General features: G+C 33.9%; 1 protein-coding gene across 1 annotated transcript in view; it reads right to left on the bottom strand.

The window, feature by feature from the left end:
* Positions 1-384: 384 nt before the first annotated feature.
* LOC126747993 (leucine-rich PPR motif-containing protein, mitochondrial) overlaps positions 385-17,679 on the bottom strand; it is a 52,707-nt gene continuing 35,412 nt past the window's right edge. Inside the window, exons 10-15 of the mRNA XM_050456982.1 lie at positions 11,075-11,232; positions 10,806-11,021; positions 10,580-10,747; positions 943-1,174; positions 616-778; positions 385-553 (exon numbers count right to left, since the gene is read on the bottom strand). Of these exons, the coding sequence (XP_050312939.1) occupies positions 426-553; positions 616-778; positions 943-1,174; positions 10,580-10,747; positions 10,806-11,021; positions 11,075-11,232 (1,065 nt within the window). The 3' untranslated portion in view covers positions 385-425. The remainder of the gene's footprint in view (positions 554-615; positions 779-942; positions 1,175-10,579; positions 10,748-10,805; positions 11,022-11,074; positions 11,233-17,679) is intronic.

Here is a 17,679-nt window from a genome sequence, read left to right on the forward strand (position 1 = left end):
AAATCTCACTTAGGACAATGATTTTATATTTTTGTATTTTTTTTATTTCAATTTAGTTGTTTTAGTTTTATACAAACTTGTGGCATATCACATTCCTAAGATTTTATTTTATTTAGTGTGTGCGTATAATGTGACCGTAAAGCATGTACTGTTTGTAGTCGATTTTTAAGGTACCAATTTTATCTAATTTTAAGGTTGTTATTGTATTTCGTTTCTTTGTTTTTAATTTTTAGGTCTGACGATGCTCTTAATATGAGCGAAACACGTGTAACCTACTGTTAGAATTAATAACTACTTTTGAGAGGAATATCAAAAACTCTAATTACACAATGTCTTGACACGAACAAGATTCAGTGTTCAAGGAATGAAAAAAAAAATCGCATGGACTATCTACAATTTATTTTACAATTAATTTTTCGTATCGTTTAAAGTTTCGATGCAGCGTTTCTATTTTCTGTAATTTTACGGAAATACTTCTCCATATTTAAATTCTTGAATTCTTCAGGAAGTTGCTCAAAGAACGCGCTCGCTTCCTCATAGTCACCGGTAATGTCTGGGAACATTTAAATTCAAGAAAAACCCTAATTTCCGAACTTACCTGCTATCGTGACTTACCGAAAACATCAAAGATACAATTATAAATGAACCCAACATCGAAGATTTCCCTTGGTAACCTGTAAAAGGCTTTAGCTAAACATATCAGAGGTTCCACTTTATGCTCCTGAACCCATCGTTTGCATCTGTTTTGTAAAAGGCCCGCGATAGGATGTTTTATATTCTAAAAAGATATATTAATATGATTATCTTAAGTTAAACAGATTTCCCAATAATATATGTTATATTTTTCCTATAAATACATATATAAAAGAAAAAGGATTTATAAGGAGATATATCCAAAGTTCCCTGCCTGTTACAGGAAGAGTTATTTGCATCATTACTTACCGCTAAAAATTTCCTTAAAGCGTTTTCTTGTCCGTTTTCAGCGAGAGCCGCTATTAAACCCACATGAGCCGCAGGTACACCATGCACCTCTATGGTGGCATTTAGAACTTGCTCCAATTGCTCCCCATTTTCTAGATTTATTACTTGACGGAACACTTCGAGTTGCAGTGGCGTGCATTTGTACTTTTTCGCCAATTCGACGTATTTATTCACGGCTTTGTCAATGTTTCCGCTGATAAAAATGAAAAAAAAAAACATATATGAAACTATTACTGGCCGCCAATGGAAGCAGACGTAAGAAAATATACTTAAAACATTGAAATGAAACGAATTGAAATTCTTTCAATGTTCGTACGATTAAAAAATGATTTTAAAATAGGATTTTGTCCTTATTATCCGATCTGATAACACTGTTTGTTTATTTAAATTTCATATAATTATATATATGTATATTAATGAATATTCAATACAAAAACAATGCTCATAGGTTGGATATTATGGACGAAAAACAGTGATTTTTTAAATGAATTTCTTACTGGGTAAATGTTTGGGGTGGGTGGGGGGTGTGAGGGTTGTTTTGATGAAAAACAATGTTTTTGCAGAAAATAGATGTGCAATATTTAATCTAGTAACACTGTTTATTTAAATTTGATATAATTTTATATATAAATATTTAATATAAAAAGAGCGTTAATAGATTGGATATTATGAACAAAAAACAGTGATTTTTCAAAGGAATTTCTTACTGGGTAAATCTTTGGGGTGGGTGGAGGGTGTAAGAATTGTTTTGATGAAAAACAATGTTTTTGCAGAAAATTAATAATAATAATAATAATAATAACGTTTATTATTTACCATGGAAATTACATAGAATATAAACTTACAGGTGTATTCAATAATTGAGGTAAATAAAAGCCAATGTATCAGACTCCTGCATTGAAAATGCAGGTTCTGTTCTACCTACATAGCTACAACATAAAAAACTTTTTAAAGTAAACTACTTTTTAAATAAAACTAACGAATTAAACTAACAACTAATAAATTAAACTAACTACTAGATATAATGTACATACATTACATCTAGGTAGTTGATGATTTGGTACAGATTACAGCAATACAACAATTAAATACGGAAGAATATATCTAATACTAGCCATTCAATTATAATTTATAAACAAAAAAAATGAAACATAAATCTTCTAGCTCTAATATGCATGTTACTGATTATCCAATAAGATTTGCCTTACTTTTGTTTCGAATCTATAAATGGAATTCGAAATATCAGTTATATCGGGTGATAGCGCATTAATGATATGAGAAATATTATAAGAGAATGATTTTTTGAAAAATTGATTTTTGTGTATAGGAATAGTTAAAGATTTACTTCTTAAATTTAAGTGATGAATGTCTGTCCGAAATGTAATTTTGTTGTATAGGTAGGGAGGACTGCGGTATTTAATATTTTTATAAAATAGCACACTGAAATGTAGCTTACGTCTATTAAACATATTAAGCCCCTTAAGATCACTAAGCTTATGTGATACATGACCTCGCCTATTAATGCCATAAATAAAACGAATACAAGAGTTTTGCATTTTTTGAATTCTATAGGAGTCTTGACCATCTAGACAAGGCCCATAAACCACATCACAATGATTAAAATTTGACAACACAAGAGAGTCGCATAGCTCACGTTTAATATTCAGATCTAAGTAATGTCGATGAGGGTACATGGTTTTTAGAGCACAATACAACTTTTTAAGATTATTTGATATGTGTCCACTAAACTTTAGCTGTGAATCGAGTGTTAAACCCAAGCTCTTGGTGCTCTCAACTACTTGAAGTTTTTGATGTCCAACAAACAAAGAAAAATCGTCATAAATAGTCCTTATTTGAACGTTACTTCCAAAGAGAATAACTACACATTTTTTAGGGTTTAATTTTAACATATGCTTACTAGAGACTTTAACAAGTGCATCAAGATCAGCATTTATATGGTTCAAAGTAGTTAAATAATCAGAAAGTGCAAAGGAGTGATACAACTGCGTATCATCTGCATAGAAGTGATACTTACAGTATTCAAGATATTGAGGAAAGCATGTTGTATAAATACTAAATAGTAGTGGCTCCAATATACTACCTTGAGGCACCCCATTATGAACTGAAAGACGACTTGAAAAGGTTGCATCAATTTTTACAATTTGAGACCTATTACTTAGAAATGACTTTATTAAAGCTATAGCATGATTTGAGAATCCTATGTAGTGCAGTAAGGCTACCAATATTTGATGATTTAAAAAATCGAAGGCTTTAGTAAAATCTAGCAATACCAGAGCAGTGACTTTGTTATTATCTCGGGCACGAAAAATGTCATCGGTAATATCTGTCATTGCTGTTGCGCAACTATATCCACTGCGAAATCCAGATTGCTTAATGGGTAATATTGAAAATCTATTAATATGGTTCCTTATTTGTACATCCAATACGCGTTCTAATATTTTAGACATAGTTGGTAGTACACTAATGGATCGAAAATGTGTATAGTCAGTAGGGTTACTTATTTTTAAAAGGGGTAAGACAATGGGTTCCTTCCAACAATTGGGAAAATAGTTAGTTTCTAAGCATTTATTTATTATGTGTGTAATATATTCGCAAATATGAGGACAGCAAAGCTCAAGAAGAGTTATGTTAAGACCGTCTGATCCAAAGGCTTTAATGAAATTTTTTTAATTATGTTAAATACCTCATAATTTTCCACTGTTTCTGATCTAAAAAGTTCCTGATCTAAAGGCTGGTTTGAGATAGTAGAGTTTATAAAAAAATTGTTAAATTGATCAACATCATTAAACTGCACCGGAATATCTTTTTTCTTAGACGGAGTTAGTTTATTAAGTCCCTTCCATTTTTCTCGAGTACTGCAATTTTTAAATTTATGCTTATAATAGGCTTTCCGTTCCATTCTTATTGAAGCTGTTGTTAAGTTTCTTAATGATTTATAATATTCCCATTTTTCTGGACGTTTAGTGCGTTTAAATTGCTGAAGAGCTGCATCTCTTAATTTCTGCATTTTCTTAATATTCTCTGTAATCCAGGGTAGGAAGGGTTTTTTAGGCAATGTAATTGTGTTAAGAGGAGCGTGAATATCAAATAGGCTAGTTATAGCGTTGTTAATAAATACGACTTTTTGATTAACATCGACGATATTGTAAACATTATTAAACGGTATCGATTGAAGGTCATTTTTAAATAGGTTATAGTTTATATTTTTTAGATTTCTAGAAATGATAGTTCTTGGTTTATAATTTAATTTGGCCATTTGTATCTCACAATAGACTACGAAGTGGTCGGAAAAATCAGAACAGATAACACCAGTGCATTTAATTTGGTCATAATTAGTGACTATTAAATCAATTAGGGAACTAGAAGATTTCGTGACTCTGGTTGGCTCCATTATAACTTGTTTCAAATTAAAGGGCTCAAACATCGAAACTAACTTTTTTGTGAAAAGATTATCGCATTGTAACATATCAATATTAAAGTCTCCTATACAAAATATGTTGTTATACAAAGAAAACAAGTTAAAAACAAGGTCCTCCATTCTGTTTAAAAACTGCTGAATATTCGATCTAGGTGGTCTATAAATTATTCCAATAACAAAATGTTCTTTCTTTATTGTAATTTTTGCCCAGATACATTCTAAAAACTCATGACTCTCAGAAAAGAGAATTTCAGTTTTAAATTGATTTCTAATATAAAGAGCCACACCGCCCCCGCGGCCATACGCCCTATCGCATCTTTTTAAGGTATAATTATTTAGTTTTATATTATTGTTTGGTATATCTGGACCTAGCCAAGTTTCAGTCACACCAACAATGTCGAAATTATTGTTGAAAATGGTAGTCTTAAACTTTTTTTGATGAAAAAATTGATGTGCAATATTTAACCCTTTTATATTTACAGATAAATTTTATAACAAGCTTATAAATCTCAACTCCAATGACCTGTATGATTATTTGGAAGAAATTCCTTGTGACAACATTAGCGAGTTGGGAGATGTTAGTGAAGATAAGATTGAAGGGGACGCAGAAATATGTCGCCAGCAATTGATTTGTTTGACATAGAAAATATGCCTATTATATTTGGGAATGATACTTTGTCCCAAGACGCTGATGCTGACTTAGCCGAATGGAGCAGTGAGGATGAGCTACCTTTGTCACTAATACGAGCCCAGGAAATTCGCAAAAAAAACTATATGGACTAACTCCAACTCACAGTGTGTTCGAAATTTTAAAGAATTTGGAGAAGAAATAGGACCAAACATCCCCACCGATATAGAAACCCCTACCGACATGTTTTTGCATATATTCCCTGAGCATCTGTTAGACCACATAGGTTTTCAAACTAACTTATATGCCTTGCAAAGAAACGGAGGTAATAGTCGTGTATTTACGCCTACTAATGTAAAGGAAATAAACGGTTTTATTGCAATAAATTTGATAATGGGCATAAAAAATCTATCCAGCTATAAGGATTACTGGTCCTCACGAAAACTGGAAATGAGAGATCCATTCATAAGTTCAATAATGTCAAGAGACAGGTTTTCATGGATGTTAGCCAACCTGCACCTAAACGACAACTCTGTACAGCCTGGCCGTGATCACCAAAACTTTGATAAGCTTTACAAATTACGGCCTTTGTTAGATGTATTATCTGATACATATAAAAATGCTTTGAAACCAAGTCAACATCAAGCTATTGATGAGTCGATGATCCGACCGAAGGACGAAGCTCCCTAAAACAGTATATGCCAAAGAAACCAGTAAAACGTGGCTATAAAGTTTGGATTCGTTCCGAAAATTCACGATACGTATGTCAATTTCAGATTTACACTGGTAAAATAGGTCAAATGACCGAAAAGTCTCTTGGTGGTAGAGTCGTTAGAGACCTTACGAGAGACTTAGTTGGAAAAGGGTACGAAATATATTTTGACAATTATTTTAATTCGGCCGAGCTGCAAAAACAACTGCAAACTGAGTTGATTTACGCTTGCGGTACCGTCAGAAAATATCGAAAGAATCTACCAACAGATCTACTAGATGACAAGCAGTTAACAAGGGGTGAATTCGATTGGAGAGTTAGCACTGATGGGTTGACATTTTTGAAATGGATGGATAATAGGCCAGTCCATTTTTTAACTAATTATCTGGATCCATGCAAAAATCAATGTGTTTCCCGCAAAAAAAAGATGGTTCCGTCAAAGATGTTACTTGTCCTGAACTAGTAAAGAAATATAATACGCATATGGGATACGTGACGGACATGCTAAAAACTCTTTATGAGGTTGACCGAAAGTCGAAAAAGTGGTGGCATAGAATTTCATAGATTTATCCTTAGTAAATGCATTCATATTGTATCAAAAAAGGACGGATTCCAATGCGCAACTTTCGCTAAAACTTTTTCGACTTTCAGTGGGCCTAGGACTTGTGGGAGCTGAACAAGGTTTACCGAAAAGGGGTCGGCCATCAGCAACGGTGAATCATTTCAAACGTACTGTACCATACGAAATTCGGTACGACTCTTGTTCCCACATGCCTCTATATGGCAAGCCTGGAAGATGTGCTTTTTGTAGTACCAAGGCGGAACCTCACAAATCAAGATGGCATTGCACAAGGTAGCTGTTGATATTAGATTGATAAATAAATAAACATAGTTAATTATTGTTATTTTTTTAGGTGTGATGTTGCCCTGTGCCTTTCAGATCAGAAAAACTGTTTCCGTCAATATCATACCAAATAATTTTTTTATAATCAATGTATTTTTCAAGCAATAAAAAATTAGTTTTTGCCAATTTTTTTTTTGTTTATCTGCCTAGTGTCCTTACAGTGAGCACACCTCATTGTAACTAACTCGTATGCAAAAAAAAGATTTAATATTAAAAAATATTAAATAATCTTTAACTAATTGAGCAAAATAAATCCGGCCTCAAAGGGTTAATCTAGTAACACTGTTTATTTAAATTTGATATAATTTTATATATAAATATTTAATATAAAAACAGCGTCATGCGATGGGATATTATGGACGAAAAACAGTGATTTTTCAAAGGAATTTCTTACTGGGTAAATTTTTTGGGTGGGTGGGGAGGTAAGGGTTTTACTTTTCTTTTTTCTACTTACAAACCTCCTTATATACTAATGATGTAACTAATAGAGCGGAAAAAGCAATGAAGCATGGCCAAACAAATCTTAAACACTAACTTAACTATATAATTGACTGTTAGGGATTGGACCTTTATCCCTGTTAAGAATGTTTTTTTGATTTTTGAATATTGCTAAACTTTCGTATGCATCTAGTTTTCTATTGTTATTAACTGGTCTAGGTAATTTTAAGTTGTCTATCCCTACAAAGAGCAGTATTTACTTGCTTAAAAGAACTTAACCCAATCTGGCATTAATTGATCTTCTGGTTCGTCCTATGTACTTTTTATCACAATCGTTGCAATTAATCTCATAGATCCCAGACTTTTCATTGCTCTATATTTTATCTTTAGGGTTTCCTAAAAGATTTCGTAACTTTGATAGACCATTCGGACCATTGGATGAACAAGATGGCGATGATGATGAGATTAATATCGCTCTATAATTTTTATAAAATAAAGTAATTTAAGTGAAGAATTAATTGCGGCTTTGTGGTTTGGGGGTGAGCTCTAACATCGGAGTGTGTGTCCTAGTGATTGTTTGCCTAAATTAGCAGTTTCTTTTAGTGAAATTTACCATTAGGTGTGTATTATCTAAGTATTACCTAGTAAACATGGTTCTGTCGAGTGCGTATTTAACGAGAAATTTCTTGAAGAGGTAGCCACGAAAGTATTTGAAATACTTGAAAGAAAGCTTGAAAGCTGCCAGCGAGAACAAGAAAAAAGAATTTCCTCCTTAGAGGAAAAACTAAATAAAGTATGTGCGGAAAACAAGCACCTGGCCATTTCATTGGATGCCGTGGAACAACAGAGCCGCAGTAAAAATCTGCGTATATTCGGACTTCAGTCAACTGAAAATGAAGATTCCGCAACATTAAAGGACAAGGTATTAAAATTATTTAATACCCAACATTTCGAACAATTCAATAAAAAAATGTCACCGTGTGCCATCAAGAAATTCAACTGATAAACCTCAGGCAGTGTTGGTGCGGTTTTCGTGCATCGAGACCAAGCAATCGGTACTTAAATCGCGACTTTCGCTTAAAAACAAACAAATACAAATCAAAGAAGACTTAACCAAAGTGCGTTTAAATTTATTTGAAAATGCGGTTACTATAAATTTTTTTGGGTTCTTCACTTAACACCACCATGAGCGGTATTTTTTTACTGTTAAATTTAACTGTTACTATTACCTGTCTTGTAATAACTTAAACTAAAGGGAAATTAGTTAAAGAGCATACTTGCAAACTCCTTTTTTTAAAATTCCTACACTCCCTTATTTGTCCCTCTCTTTTTATATAACTTTTCCTTTATTATATATTACATAAATGTTTTCATGTGCGCATCTGAATACTAGATCACTTACAAACAGCTTTGATGTTTTTCAGGAACATATAAAAAAGTATAAATATGACGTGATCGGTGTCTCGGAGACTTGGCTTCACTCCCATGTTTCCGATGACACTATTCACTTGGATAGCTACATTCTCGTTCGTCAGGATAGGCTAAATAGAGGTGGCGGTGTTGCTGTGTATCTCAAAAATACTTTTAACTTTCCTATTATGCATACAGAATCTGCAGCTTTTCTTGAACAAATTTGGATCGAGCTAAATATAAATGACAAAAAAATTCTTGTTGGAAACATCTATCGTCCACCTAAAGGTGAACTAAACCTTTTTTATTCCGCTCTGGATAACATTCTGGTTGATTTTTATGCTGCCTATGAGCACATAATACTTCTTGGCGACTTTAACATAAATGTTCTTAATCGAAATGTAAATACTTCATTGTTTGAAATTACTGAAGTTTATGGTTTAAAACAATTCATATCAGAGCCGACAAGAGTGTCTGATACTTCTATGTCCCTGATTGATCTGATTTTTTCTAATATTGACCTCATGGAGGCTTGTGGTGTTAGGGATGTTGAGGTGTCGGATCACTTGTTGGTTTTTTGTGAAATTAATTTTAATATTTCTGAGCCACAACGCTTTAGTTTTACATATAGAAACCTTCATAATATTGAACATTTACGTTTTCAGTCTGATCTGGAGTTAATACCATGGCATAGTATGTATATCATGCCTGAAATTGACTCGAAGGTTGATTTTTTCACACAGTCGATACTTAATATCCTAGACATACATGCGCCAATTAAGAGGGTTAATAATAAAAAAAAACCATATAGCCCCTGGATAACCCCCAACATCAGGTTTATGCAAAAGCTTCGTAATAGGGCTCTAAATAAGTTTAGAGCTAGTAAGGATCGGGAGGACTGGAATACGTATAAACAGATTAGAAATATTACAACGTCTGCGATTCGTGCAGAGAAAAAAGCATATTTAACCTATAAACTTGGCATTTGTAGTAATAGAGAAATTTGGAGTGAGTTGAAAAAAATAAATATTTCTAAAAAATCTAATGTACAGCTTCCTATATCATTACAAGATGTTGAAAAACTTAATGGTTTTTTTACTAATATAAACAATAACAACAATAAGCCTAATACCGATTTTATAAATTTTTTTAAGGAGCACAGAATTTTTCCTAATACGATTTTGTGTTTAATTTAGTACACCAGGATTTAGTAGAAAAAATTCTTCAAACTATAAAAAGCAAGGCATTTGGATCCGCTTAAAATATTACTATTGTTACGCTTTGCTGTCCTGTGATTAATAACCCTCTTACCCACATTATAAATTGTTGTCTAGAGAAGAGCTATTTTCCGGAAAAGTGGAAGGAGGCCAATATAATTCCCTTACCTAAAATTAAAAATCCCACAGAATTCAACAATCTTCGTTCTATTTCTATACTTTTTGTTCTTTCGAAAATTTTGGAAAAAATTATGGAGCTCCAAATTCTTGATTATTTAAATAGCAATAATCTCATCCCAGAATATCAGTCTGGGTTTCGTAAGGGCTATAGCTGTGTCACTGCGTTGTCTCAAGTTACAGACGATATATTTCGGGCTTTGGATACAGATCAGGCAACTGTTTTAATTCTCTTAGATTTTACTTGTTTTTTCAGTTTTTTTCATCTCTATCCAGTAAGAAATTCTTTTGCAAATTCACTGTTTTTCAAATTAAAATGCATGAACAAGAGATGATTTTGCTGGTAATATTTAATCTATTAATAATGTTTTTTAGTTGTATATAATATAAAACCATATCAAATTTAAATAAACAAACAGTGATATTAAATTGGATGGTGGATATATATTTTATGCAAAAAACACCCTTCCAAACACCAATTCAAAAACTGCATTATTAGAATGGATAATATGTTCGAAAAACAGTGATTTTTCAGAAGAATATCATCAAATATTTAAGGTGTGGTAATCAAGTTTAAAAACCAAATATATCAATTTTTTACCACTGATCTCCTGAGAAGACTCCACTAATCATAATTTTCTAAATAAATTTCATTATCAACTAATACACGTACCGTGTAATATGTATCCTAACCAACGGTCCCAGGATCACATTATTCACCGCGCATACTCCACTTCGAATCAATAAATCGAAGATCAACTCCACTTCCTTTGGCGTACGACACGCCCCAAGTAACTCCCTGCAATTCCTCAAAATCGTACTGGGGTTCCCATTTTTTTTACTAAAAAAAAACCATATATGTTAATTATTAACAACATAAATATATGGTACCAACCCACCATCTGGACAACTCGTTTTCCAAAACCCCACGCCCCTCCTCGAACCTGTCGTTCTCAATTAGCAATTTCACCAGATCGATAAACTTAAAACTATCCAAGCTAAATGTCGGATGCAAACTAAGCAGTTCCTCGTACAGCCTTAAAGCTTCCTCTAACTGGTTGGCGAGCACGTAACTGTGCATTATCGAGCTTTTTATACCCGCCGATTCCTCGTATCTAAAACGCGGATTTTATGCCCAATTTTAAAATGAAATATCGCCAGTTTTCACCCTGATTCGAGGAACAGCCGGCGTAACTGCCTGACCCGGTGCACGTCGCCTTTTCCCGCATGCATCTGGATCAGTTTGCGTAAGACGCCGCGCGTTTCCATTTTTTTCGCTTGCAGCTCGATCAGGTGGCTCTCCAGGCCGTCTATGTCCATGTTTTTCTGAAATTAACGCTTTAGTTAGGAACGTTTGATGAAATTCTTGTGAAAAATCACTGTTTTTCGTGTATGTTATATTATCTAATAACGCTCTTTTTATACTTAATATTTATTAATATAATTATTTAAATAAACAAACTGTGTTATTATATTAAATAGTAACGACGAAACTAGGCGTTATTTATGCGTATTATTTTGGAAAACAATGATTTTTGCAAACAATTTTTTACTGGTAAGTTGTGTGGGGTGGGTGGGTGGTTAAGGGTAGGGTTAATGAAAAACGGTTATTTTTGCATAAAATAATTGCCAGACAAAAAAATGGTTTCTAAGAAAATTATAGGTGAGAATATACGTATATAATATACGATTCTGTTTACAAATGGGGGAATATTTCAATATTTAAAAAAATTGATATGGGATTTACATATCTAGTTTTTAAACTCGATTACTAAAGCTCAAATATTTGATAAAATTCTTCTGAAAAATCACTGTTTTTGTATTAAATATTTAATAACATACATATGTAAGAAAACACCGAGTTTTAATTAAATTATGATTTAATAAAACGAAAAATCTTAAAATAAAACTGAACAAATTTCTCTCCAGAAATAATGCGTCGCAGACGCTGTCTAAAATTCGAATGTCCCCTTTTCTTTTTAATGGTACGTTTCCTTTGAAGCGGCTGACGGACTGCGTTTGGCGCAAGTATCTGCTACAATCACAGAAAACAGACCATTTTCCTCTTTGTGTTCTGTGGCTACAATGAAAATATAATCGTTTTCTTTCATGCGTCTGACGCTATGCGTTTGGTGCGGCTGACAGAGATAAGGACCAGTGGCTGCGTCAGTACCTCTCTCATAGATCGTAAAATTTTTGGAATTTGTATTTACAAAGAGCAAAATCAGTATTATGGTCGTTAATAACGCAAAAGTCTTATTTTCATGTACGGAGGACAAAAGATTGGTAGAACGTGTTTCAAAGTTTTCTTGTTTATATGACTTGGAACACTCCTCGTACAAAGATCAATTAGTGAAAGATAATGCCTGGAAAGAGGTTGCGGAGTTTGTATCAAAATCAGATAGGGATATTAATTACTTAAGAGTGATGAAAGAAACTATAGAGGCAGTTTGTCATTTAATGTGCCAACACGATAGACTGTGAATTCCTGCTTTGTAAAATTTGCTCCTGTATATTTACCAACATAACAGGGCCGTCATGATTTTTTTTTCAATTATTAGATGTTATTTATATTTAGTGCACTTATTGTATTCGGTAAAATTCGTCCTGGTAATAGTTTATTTAAGCCAAAAATAAATTTTGCAGCGTTGCCTGATTGACCCTTTTATGAGTTTTTTTTTTGAAAATAGAAAGAAATGGTTCTTAGAATGTGAGCTTATTTCGGCATGTAAACAAACCTGAATTTATGAATGAAAAGCTCTTTCTATAGTTTTTTATTACTCTAAGATTAATTATTATAATAAATTAAAAAAGTTTTTTTTTTTAAATCATTATTATAAGATGTAGATACATATATGTATATTTTTACGCAGTTCTAGTAATATATTGATTTTGCCACATGACAGATCCTGCGTTCCCATTAAAGTAATCCGGTCTAGCTAAGGGAATGAAATTTTCTGATGGTGGTGGCTCAGTACGATCAAATTCGTAGTAAGGTCTATTTTGAGCTTCTAAGTATGCTTCTCTAAGAAAATTATGTAGGCAGCAGGCTACAATAATTAAATTATCAGTTATCTCTGGCCTCAAAGCAATAGGCGTGTAGAATACGCGAAAAATTTGAGACAGCAAGCCAAATGCGTTTTCAGAAACTCTCTTAGCCCTGCAAAGTCGATAATTAAAAATTGCTTTTTAATTATTAGCACTTGCAGCTGGTCTAGAAAAGGGTTTCATCATATGTGTATGTAATCGGAATGCTTCATCACCCACTAAAACAAAGGGCGCCACAATTTTTGAGTTTGGTAGGCTACAAGACTGCGGAAACATATTTCCACTTCTAAAATATTTTCCAATATTGCTTTTGTCAAAGATGCCATTGTCGCCTTCTTTACCATATGATCCAATCTGTTTTTTCCAGATAAGGGCAATGCAACTGTGGTTATGGACTTGGAAACCTACGAAAACAAGGTTGAGGAAGTTTTGAACAAAGGCGAATACAGGCTGCTATCTAAGGATCCGACGACAACCATAGAAGGTCGAATTTACAGAGCACTTAAAAAGTACTCCTAAACATTGTCGGATGCGGTACGCTCTAGGCTGACACCACATTATAGCAAACCTCCACACCTATACGGACTACCCAAGATTCATAAGGAGCAAATGCCTCTGCGGCCCATCACGAGCTCTAGAAATTCGCCGACATCAGAACTCTCGAAATTCCTTTTGGAGATCATTAGACCGATCCAGGGAAATGCAGCGTCTTTCGTGCGAAACTCTGCCCACTTTGTAGACCTTCTTGGAGGGATCGAAGTCGAGACCAATGACAGATTGGTGGCCTTTGATGTCGAAAGTCTCTACACCAATGTACCCATAGGAGAGTCTCTTAACATCATCCGAGACAAACTAAGCAAGGATGCAGCTTTCTCAAGTCGGACCACACTGCCTCTGGACGGAGTGATGGAACTTTTGTAGATCTGTCTTCGTAATTCTTACTTTCAGGTCAAGGATAGATTCTACGCCCAAGACGAAGGACTTCCGATGGGTTCATCTCTTTCCCCAGTAATAGCGAACATCTTCATGGAATGGTTCGAGGAACATGCAATAGATACCTCCCATTGCAAACCCAAGCTCTGGCTTCGATATGTGGACGACACCTTCATCATCTGGGACAAAGAGGAAAAAGCACTTCAGGAGTTTCTGCTTCACCTCAATAACATCAGACCCACAATCAAGTTCACGATGGAAGTGAGTCAAAGCGAAGGAACATCGCAGCTGGACCCAAAGAGGAGAGCTTTCCAAATCCGGAATAGCAAAGCACGCGTGGCATAATGGACACAATATCCATTGGTCGTAGAGGCAGTTTTCATTTCACAAAATCAGGGGATCTTCAGCCAGGCAAGCGTCGATGTACCCAACATCTGGAAGCCTCTACTCTCAGGACAGTGTAAGATCTAGAGAGAGGCGTGTCCTCTCCGCAACTCTTTTCACGGATGACTTGCCTTTCCACATCGCTGCACACATCTAGTATATAAGCCTATAGAATAGTAGTTTGCTGTCAGTTTACACTTACGGTTACGGTACCGGTTAGAGATACTTACCAACCGAAACGTCGTGTTACATTAAATAAATAAGACAATGCAAGTCCGACAAGATGTTTTTCATATGATCCAACATCAATAAATTTTATTTTTGTAGTGTAGACATCGACAACTGCAAGTAAAATCATGGAGAAAAAATGGTTGTACTTAAAATACAAATATCCAGTTTTCATTGGACAAAACAATCGTATATGTTTGCCTCCGCAGCAGTTAGGAAAATTCTATTTTTGTCCAAATTCCTTGGCCTTTTTTCTTAAATCTTCTGGTGGCACTGATGATAAAAAGATTGGCATTAATTTTTGGCATAATACTGAAAGTGTCGTTTGTACAATTTTGGATACATAACTGTGAGATATCCTAAATGCAAATGCCAGTGATACCTTTTAACTTGCAAAAAACATTAATAAATAATTTACTTTTTAAATTATTGTTTACATTTTTTTCAGTGATAGATTGTAAGAAAAGTTGGCGCAACATTAAGGACACTTATATAGGAAAAGAGAAAAAAAATAAAAGGGATTAACTGGATCTGCTACCAATAAATCAAAACCTTGTCCTCTGTCTGAAATGTTGTTTTTTCTAAAAAAAAGTGAATCATAAATGCCTGTAAGTATATTAAAGAGATTTTTTGGATTATTTATAATTTTCTTAATAAACACTTTACATTGTAGAAGCGCATCAAACATTGAAGAGCAAGAAAGTCAATATGAACGAGAAACTGACGGTAATGAAACTATATGCACCACAATTGAAGAAACACCCTATTCACCCCCGGAGTTTGATGATGCACTTTCCACCTCTGAAGCACCATCTACATCTACTTTTCAAGCATCTGGTTTTACACTACAAAGGAACACTCCAAGTCACAGTTCACGTTCACAGCCAAGTAAGAAACAAAAATTTACTGACAATCTTACTCGAATGATGCAAAACGACCGAGCCAAAATTATAAATTCAATATCTAAAAAAAACGAAATTGATGTATTTTTTAAAAGTATTGTTATGTCCGTAAAAAAATTCAAGAGAGAGCTCCAAAACGAAGCAAAATTGCAAACCTTAAAAATGGTTATTGATTTAAAAGAACGTAACAAATCTACTACCAGTCCGCCTCAAATATCACCTTTAGAATCAAATTCTAGCAGTAGTTTCTTATATTCGATTTCACCACCACCACCAACAGTTACGCCAACACAACCAGTACCTTCAAGCATGCAAAATTTTTATGTACATGCTTTCAACCAATATGAAAATCTATGATGTATTTTAATTACCTACCGAATATGATCATGAATAAATAAATAATACTTACCGCAAAGTAACAGCTAGTTTTTCATCTGGGGTTATAGGATACGGATATTTATTTGAGGAATTTCTCGTTATATCATCTTTTATCATATCCAGAATATATTTAAATTGTGAAATGTTTACCCTAAAAATCTCCCGAAATTTTTTCTCATCCTTTAATAAAATATGTGCATTAATAAGTATGTTAAAATATCCCTCTTCTCATCTTCTCTTAAACATAGGATGAACTGAACCCCAATTTTTTCGTAATTGTTGAGTTTCATCAATATTCTTCCTCCTCTTCATCGATTTCTTCCAATAAAAGATATTTTAGCAAGTCGTTTTTATCCATAATAAATTTTATTTCTATCGAAAAGAAGTATCCACTTTCTGTCAAAGATCGTACACAACTGACGCGCGAGAGAAAACACTAAACTTGCGTCAACCACATGCGTTAGACGCAGTCCGTCAGCCGCTTCAAAGGAAACGTACCTTTATAGCAAAACTCTTACTTAAAACTTAAAACTAACACAAACACTCCGCATCCATAAATCGTCATCATAAAGTGTCCCATAATGTCAAATAAATAAGGCTCGGGTGACGATTTCATGAAGAGGGCCCTATTGAGTTTCGAATCTAGCTGGTCTGGCACAGAATATATTCTCACATGTCATAATAACATCAAATTTAAATAAATAAACAGTGTTATTAGATTGGATATTAACGACGAAACAAGCTGTAATTCATGTGTATTCAGATTTTTGAAAACAATTTCTTGTGTAAAATATCTTAAAGTAATTTAATATATTTAATAAACGTAATTTTATAAATACCCTGTATTCGTTTAAAAGTGTCTCAACCGCCTGAGAATTATCTTACATCCTTGAAAATCTATACCCTAAACATAAATGATAATATAAGCAGAGATTGAGAGAGACCCAGAAAAGTAAAAGAGGCAGTGAGTGCTAGCACTTCGGCTTATAAAGAGCCATGTATATATATAGAGTGGTCATAGTGGACCAGGTGTAGTGGTGGATATTAGAATGGTTGTGATTGTTTTGTGCACAGGTTAATCATGTCGACATGTGAGTAATATTTTATATTGTTGTTGTATAAGTCCATGGCTAGAGTTTTATGGTATACCAGAGTTTGTCGCTGTTTAGCGAGGTATTACCAGGTTGTGGTCGATTGTGTAGCAATCGACAGGGATGCCCTCTGAGCTCGCAGTTATAGAGGGCCCTCACTTGTCTTCTCGATTGACACATTTGGATTCTAAGATCTCGGTATATGTTATCTTAGTTTCCGAGTGTTGAGATGCTTACTGCTTAGCGGCAGTGGAGCGTCTGGGGTAGCCTTAACTATTTTAGGGGACACTAGCTAGTCGTCGAAGAAAGAAGATATATATATGTAAATTATTAGCAAACATAAAGTAACTATATTGATGGTTGTCGGCATGACTGAATCAAGGGGCCCGAGGTTCTTCGGTGAGTAAACTTAATCTTTATTGAATGGGTCAGTAAAGTAAATCGTAAACATTTTTGTTTCATGGTACTCGCAATCTTTTAAAACTTTATTAATTTTTATTTCTTTCTTTTTAAATATTTTTACTGTTAATTTTTAATCTCTAATTTATTCTTAAAATGTGTAATGAGCAAAATAAAATCAGTCGCCTAGACCCAAAAGTGCGATAAGAATAGAAAGAGCGGCAGCGGCAGCCACACCACGCGACATCTCAGGACAAACGTAGAAAGTTCGCGAATGTTCCAGACCAGCGATCTACCTAATATACAAGGAAATCTCGACGTTGGGAGGTCACTTCAAGTATTATTAAGTCTAAATAAATTTAAACGAACAGCAAAATCGCTTTAAATTAACGCTTTAGTTAGGAATGTTT

The sequence above is a fragment of the Anthonomus grandis genome, chromosome 20 (assembly GCF_022605725.1).
Source record: "Anthonomus grandis grandis chromosome 20, icAntGran1.3, whole genome shotgun sequence".
Classification (NCBI taxonomy): domain Eukaryota; kingdom Metazoa; phylum Arthropoda; class Insecta; order Coleoptera; family Curculionidae; genus Anthonomus; species Anthonomus grandis.